The 7,096-nt window shown below is 44.0% G+C and overlaps 1 protein-coding gene across 1 annotated transcript in view; it reads right to left on the reverse strand.

Moving 5' to 3' along the window:
• Positions 1-5,457, reverse strand: part of LOC122564953 — a 43,114-nt gene extending 37,657 nt beyond the window's left edge. The window contains exons 1-2 of the mRNA XM_043720503.1: positions 5,374-5,457; positions 394-558 (exon numbers count right to left, since the gene is read on the reverse strand). Of these exons, the coding sequence (XP_043576438.1) occupies positions 394-418 (25 nt within the window). The 5' untranslated portion in view covers positions 419-558; positions 5,374-5,457. The remainder of the gene's footprint in view (positions 1-393; positions 559-5,373) is intronic.
• Between the last annotated feature and the right edge of the window lie 1,639 nt (positions 5,458-7,096).

Raw genomic sequence — 7,096 nt, forward strand, 5'->3', positions numbered from 1 at the left:
CCTATCTACCTGCAACTCTACTTTCAAGGAGCTATGAACCTGCACTCCAAGGTCTCTTTGTTCAGCAACACTCCCTAGGACTTTGCCATTAAGTGTATAAGTCCTGCTAAGATTTGCTTTCTGTAAATGTATCATCTCACATTTATCTAAATTAAACTCCACCTACCACTTCTCAGCCCATTGGCCCATCTGATCAAGATCCCGTTGTAATCTGAGGTAACCTTTTTCGCTGTCCACTACACCTCCAATTTTGGTGTCATCTGCAAACTTACTGACTATACCTCTTATGCTCACATCCAAATTATTTATATAAATGACGAAAAGTAGTGGACCTAGAACTAAGTGTTGGCATGCCTCACACTGACAAATGCATATATCTTGCAGGCCACTTACCACACGCGTTACACAGCATCAGCATTTTTCCTCTCTCTGGGTCACGTTTCCAGCGTGGTGATGCTGTATAACCCGACCGTCTCAGTCTGTTGCCACGATGACTGGGGTTCGTGATAGACGGAGATTTGCAGATGTCACAGCAGAATTCCACTCCTGCCCTTTTCCCTGGGAAAGAAAGAACTTTCAAAGAAGATAATCTGCAAGTGTGGCCAACCACCGCAGTCCCAGGAAAGGACACAAAGCTTGCTGCACTACTGAGAGACAATGAGTCAACTTTAACATGTTCAAAATTATGAGGTGTTTTTATAAAGTGGATAAGAGGAAGTGGTTCCAATGACAAGAGAGTCAATAATCAGAGGACACAGCTATATAACAATTAGCAAGAGAACCAGGGACAACATGGAGAGAAATCTTTAATGGACCACACTGAAAGGGCAGTGTAAGCAGATTGATTAGTAACTTTCAAAGGAGAACTGGATAAATAATTGAAACGGAAACATTCTCAAGGTTGAGGAAGTGAGTGGGACTAATTGGTTAGCTCTGTTACAGAGTCAGCAAAAACATGACGGGCCAAATGGCTGCTTTCTGTTTCATTCTAGAGAGCAGACACTTTAGGTCAGTGGGAAACTATTTCAAGAGGCAGGTTACAGTGTGGAATTCTGAGGAGAAATACTTGGAAAAGACTCCCTAAATCTTCTGGAAAGAAATCAACAGAAAATGAGGATCAAAATTCATAAGATCATCATAAATGTGGGTTCGATCTCAATTTGACAACGACATAGTGAGGCAACACTGCCACTCAGTGGCCACTACCATTATTACATTATACAGCATTTATTACGTTTGTTCATTCACAGGGTGCCTCGGCAGAAATTATTTGCCAATCCCTGTGACAATCACATTGCTGTGGGTCTGGACTCACTTGTAGGCTAAACCAGGTAAGGAAGGCAGATTTCCATCCCTAAAGGACGTCAGTGAACCAGATGGGTTTTTCCGACAATCGGCAATGACTTCATGGTAATCATTAGACTCTTAACCCCAGATTTATTTTTTATTGAGTTCAAATTCTGCCATCTGCTGAGGCGGGATTTGAACCCGGGTCCTCAGAACATTACTTGTGTTTCTGGATTAATAGTCCAGTTTAGAGCACATTACAAACTAACACTACCAGGCCTTCGCGTCCCCTCCCAAACCTTGTCCTGTTATGACCCCATTTGGAGGTTTGAAAATTGTCATAATCCCAGAGTGAGGACAAGGGGATTGAGACAGAGGGGACAGGTGAGAGCTTGTGGGAGTTGGTATGGGGGGCTTTGCAGCCTGGATGATAGAACTAGAGTCCAGCTGTTGTAATAAGATCAGAGCTCCAATGTCTTCCGTTCCAGCATCGCAGCCTGTGACCCCAAAGTTTCAGCTCACAACCCTGGGTACGGGGGACTACTGTACTAAAGATGCAGAACTGGTATTTAGATTGAGGTTAGATGGTTTCTTAAGGAGAATAACATTAATTCAAAACTTTTTTTAAAAACCTTATTCCAAAGATGTGGCATTCTCTGGCTAGACTGACATTTATTGCTCTCGAGAAGGTGATGGTGAACTGACCTCTTGAGCTTCTGCAGTCCCTTGGATGTAGGAATATATTCAGTGCCTTTAGGGAGGGACTTCCAATATTTTGATCCAATGACACCAAAAGAACACAAATGTATTTCTCAGTCAGTGTGATGTTTTGCTTGGAGGGTAACTTGCAGGTCATGGTATCCTCATAAATGTACTGCTCTTGTCCTTCCAGATGCTAGTGGTTGTTGGTTTTGAAAGTGTTTGGTAGCCTTTGTGAATTTCTGCAGTGCATCTTGCAGATGTTATACACTGCTGCCACTGGACATTGGTGATTGCAGATATGATACCAATCAAATAGGCTGCTTTGTCCATGACAATGTTGAGCTTTTTAAGCGCTGTTGAAGCTGCACCGATCCAGGTAAATGGAAAGTGTTCCAATACACTCCTGACTTGTGCCCTGAAGATGGTGGACAGGCTTTGGGGAATCAGGAGGGGAGTTACTCACTGAAGGATTTCTAGCCTCTGAATTGGCCTTATAGCCATGATACTTCAGTCAAAGCACATTCCATTTCTATCCTGACTTGGAAATATATTCACATTCCTTCAGTATCACTGGATCAAAATCCTGGACGACCCTCCCTAAAAGCACTGTGGGCCTACCTACAGTACATGGACTAAAACAGTTCAACACTGCAACTCAACAAACCGTCACAAGGACAACTGGGGACAGGCCATAAATGCTGACCAAGCCAGACATATCCACATCCCATGAGTGAATGAAAAAAATGCAGAGCTAATCTAGTTCAGTTTCTGGTCAATGGTAACCCCAGAATTTGGATAGTGCGGGATTCAGTAATGCTATTGAAGATCAACTAGTTTGGAGTATGTGGAATTAATCAATGTGTATCCACCTGATACATTAAACATGCAGGTGACATGGAAATAAGGCATGCAAATCAATCTATGACATGTAGGGCAAAAAGCAACAGTTGGATGAAATGCAGACCACAACACGGGTTTGAATGTCTTGCCTGATTTTGATATCAGCAAGTTAACCTTCCGTCTTGCCTTCTGCCTGACCAGATTTTTAACTTCAGGGGAAAAGGATCTCTTTCTGCGTTTTCGTCCACTCCTCCTTCCTTCAGGTGTACACGATACTTTATGGACATTCTCCTAAATGCAAAGTGACAAATGACAGGTTTTAAACCATGGGGTCCTGTTGGATCATTCACTAAGGAATAATTGGTAAGTTGAAGCTACACTCCTAACCACAAGACAGGATGACACCAAGGGACAGCTGCACTGTCAGAAGTGTGTCGCTTTCAGTTACCTGCCCAAGCATTTGACCATAAAAGTCCTGCAGCACTACGTGAAGCTCTTCTCAGTGGCCTAGCCAATACCTACCCAATCCAACATCAGGGTAACAAATTCTATGGTCACTTCTGAAGAATGGTCACTAGACTTGAAGTGTTAGCTCTGTTTTCACTCCATAAATACAGCCAGACCGGCTGAGTTTCTGCAGCTATTTCTATTTGTATTCTCCAGTCATTTACCTTCTCAAGGGTTGTAGGTGCTTGTTGGCTTCAAACTGGAGGCCACATTTTCCTTCATTTCAAAAACAGAACACACTTCCCATTGGATGAACTTTAAAATGTTCTGAATTAGAAACATCAAGCAATCAGCAGAAATCCTGCCAATGTTAGTGAATTTCATGGAAGCTCTCACTCTATCAGGCCCAGTGAGTTTTCATGGCTGTCTTCTCAAGCTTGTCTCCACTCCCCCACGGTGCCCTGTTCATTCTATGCTCTACTCACCGCAATATCCATGAACCCCTGGCAACAGAGCTATGATTAAAGTCCAGTTGAGCACCCGGTCAAGTGCTGGCAGTCCAGAATTGCTCAGTGGGAGGATAACTACAAAGAAGCATTGCTCAGGGCACATAGTGCACGTTCATACATTTATTGCTATTTATGCTCCAAGTTTAAAAGCTCACCGATCCTTAGCCTTGTCCCAGTGCACAATCTGGTCGAAATGAGTCTTACGCCTTCCTTAAAACCACGTGCAACCCAACATCTTCTCGTCATTCAATATAGAACAATCACATACCAGGAAACCTTCAAACAATTCAGAACCTTCACTTTTATTTATTAGCAACAGAAGCGAACAACAAGCAAATGACGAAAGCTGCATTTGCTCCTGCAAACAGACAGGGACTGCTTACCCTTGGGGCACCAACAAACTCACAGTGAAAGAGTGTTGACAGCACCCAGCCCACACCTATTCGGACCAAGAGTCAGTTAAGTCCTGTCTCGCTTGTTGTGCTTGAGGCAGCAGTATTCTAATATGCAGAAACTAATGTTCCTCTTGCTCAACGTCCTCATCTTCCTCCTTGGAAGATTACTGCCACTGTTGCAGCTCTTCAGCTTCTTTGGTTACTCCAGTTGTGTGAAGTGCAGCATGAGAGGATAATGCACCACACTCTCGCTGGAATGTACTTTGCTTTCTTTAAAAATATTCCTTTATGGGATGCGGACATTCCATATCATTAGATAGGCCAGTTTATTGTCCATCCCGAACTGCCTGAGTAGGTGTTGGGAGTAGCTTCCTTGACCTGCTGCATGCATAGCCCCAGGCAATGAATGTCTTGTCAAGCTATTTCAGAAGATGGCTAAGTATCAACCTCATTGCTCTGAGTCTGGAGTCACATGTCAGCAAGATTGGATAAAGACTATAGATTTCCTTTCCTGAAGACATTAGAAAAACAGAATAACGGGAAGACAGGAGCAGGCCATTCAGCCATTTGAGCCTCCTTCACCATTCAATATGATCACGGCTGATCATTGAACTCAGTCCCCTGCTCCCACGTTCACCCCTATCTTTCATCCCTTTCGCCTTAAGAACATCTAACTCCTCCTTTCAAACATTTAATGCTTTGGCCTCAACCACTTCCTGCAGGGGAGGGGGGGGGAGTGATTTTCTCCTCATCTCTTTCCTAAATGGCCTAGCCATATCCTGAAATTGTGACTCTTGGTTCCGAAGACTCCTGGGTCAATGGGAACATCCTTTCTATGTTTACCTTGTCTCTAGCGAGCTAATTAGTGAACTCATCTCGCTAATTAATGAGATGGAACACAATTTATGATAATCCGGTAGTTTCAAGGTCCCATTACCGGTCCTAGCTTTTTACCACCAATTTATTTTACTAAATGAATTCAAGTCTCCCAGCTACTGTGATGATGTTTGAACTTGTGTCTCTGAATTATTAGTGCAGGTCTCTGGGTAGCTAGCCCAGTAATGCAAGTACAATGCTATCTTGCAATGCTTTGAGTATGGTGGTCAGATGGCTCCAAACAGGGGAAGGCAGCCTGCACAGTACATTGCTGTAAAATTGTGTTCTTAAACTTCCTTCTGATGAACAAAACTTACCACTGCAATATCCACGAGGTTCACATTGATCATTTTGCTTCCATTGGCTTGACTTTGGTTTGGTCTATCAAGCAGTGATACAAGTTCAGCCTCCTGGATCTGATCACCAGCCACTGAACCACAGAGAAAAGGAGAGACAAACAATATTGTCAAGAGCATGATAAATGCATCAAAATACAAGGATCTAATGCTCTACTGATTAAACTCAAGGTGAGACATAAAAGACAGATCATAAAAAATGATCTGACAAAGGCCTTTTGAGCAGTGAAAATATTCGATAAGGTGGGGAGGGCAGAAATAGGTTCTATAAATAAAGGTAGTCACTAATAAATTCAACAGGGAACTCAGGAGCAACGTCTTTAGAAATTTTCAGAAAGCAGCAAGACTGTTGAACTTGCTGCTTCAAGGAGTGGCTGTGACGAATGGTGTCTTTGCACCTCAGGGGAAGCTAGGATCACCCACTTCTGGCTGCTTTATTCACTCACAACAGTTGAGGAGGTGATGGTGTAGAGGCAATGTCACTGGATTAGAACTCCAGTCTAATGTCCCGGTGGCTTGGGTTCAAATCCCATCATGGCAGACATGAAATTTAAATGCAATAAGAAGCCTGGATTGAAAAGGTGACCTTGTGATCACTGCTGTTGTTGTAAATACCCATCTGGTTCTCTATGCCCTGCCAGGAAGGAGTTTTGTCTGGCTTGAGGACCTGGGTTTAAGTCCCACCTACTCTACATTTGAACATGTTGGTTTAAAAAAATGTATCTGATCTGGCCTACACGTGACTTCTGACCCACAGCAATGTGGTTGACTCTTAACTGGCCTCTGGGAAATTAGGACTGGGCAATAAATGCTGGTCTAGACAGTGATGCCCACAATACATGAACAAAGTTATTAAAAAAGTTAAAGGCATAAACCTTTAAACAAAATAATACATCTTGCCATACCTGTCTTTATAGAAATAACATGGAATCATACAATACAGGTGGAGGCCATTCAGCCTACTGTCTCTCTGCCAGTTAATTAATTAATCTCATCCATGTCCAATCCCTAACCCGATCCCAATCCCACTCTGATCCCAATCTTCATCCCAATCCTGATCCAAATCCCTATCCCAACCCAGATCCCAATCCCTATATCTATCCCAATCCTAATCAGTTCCCAATTCCTATCCCAATCCGATCCCATTCCCAATCCCAATCCCTCTCCGATCCCAATCCCACACCGAATCCAATCCCACTCATAATCACCATCCCTCTCCGATCCCATTCCCAATCCCATTCCCAATCCCTCTCCAATCCTAATCCCACTCCAATCCCAATCCCACTCCAATCCCAATCCCACTCCAATCCCAATCCCTCTCTGATCCCATTCCCAATCCAATCCCAATCCGATCCCAATCCCACTCCGATCCCATTCCCACTCCAATCCCATTCCAATCCCTATCCCTCTCCGATCCCAATCCCACTCCGATCCCATTCCCTCTCCGATCCCAATCCCACTCCAATCCCATTCCAATCCCATTCCCTCTCCGATCCCAATCCCACTCTGATCCAGTTTCCAGTCGGTGATCTCCCCTCCAGCCCGGCACCGCCTTCCTGACCTGCAGTCTTCTTCTTGACCTCTCCGCCTCCACCCTACTCCGACCTATCACCCTCACCTTGACCTCTTTCCACCTATCACATTCCCAACTCCCCTCCTCCAAGTCCCTCCTCCCTACCTTTTA

Source organism: Chiloscyllium plagiosum, chromosome 30 (assembly GCF_004010195.1).
Source record: "Chiloscyllium plagiosum isolate BGI_BamShark_2017 chromosome 30, ASM401019v2, whole genome shotgun sequence".
NCBI lineage: Eukaryota > Metazoa > Chordata > Chondrichthyes > Orectolobiformes > Hemiscylliidae > Chiloscyllium > Chiloscyllium plagiosum.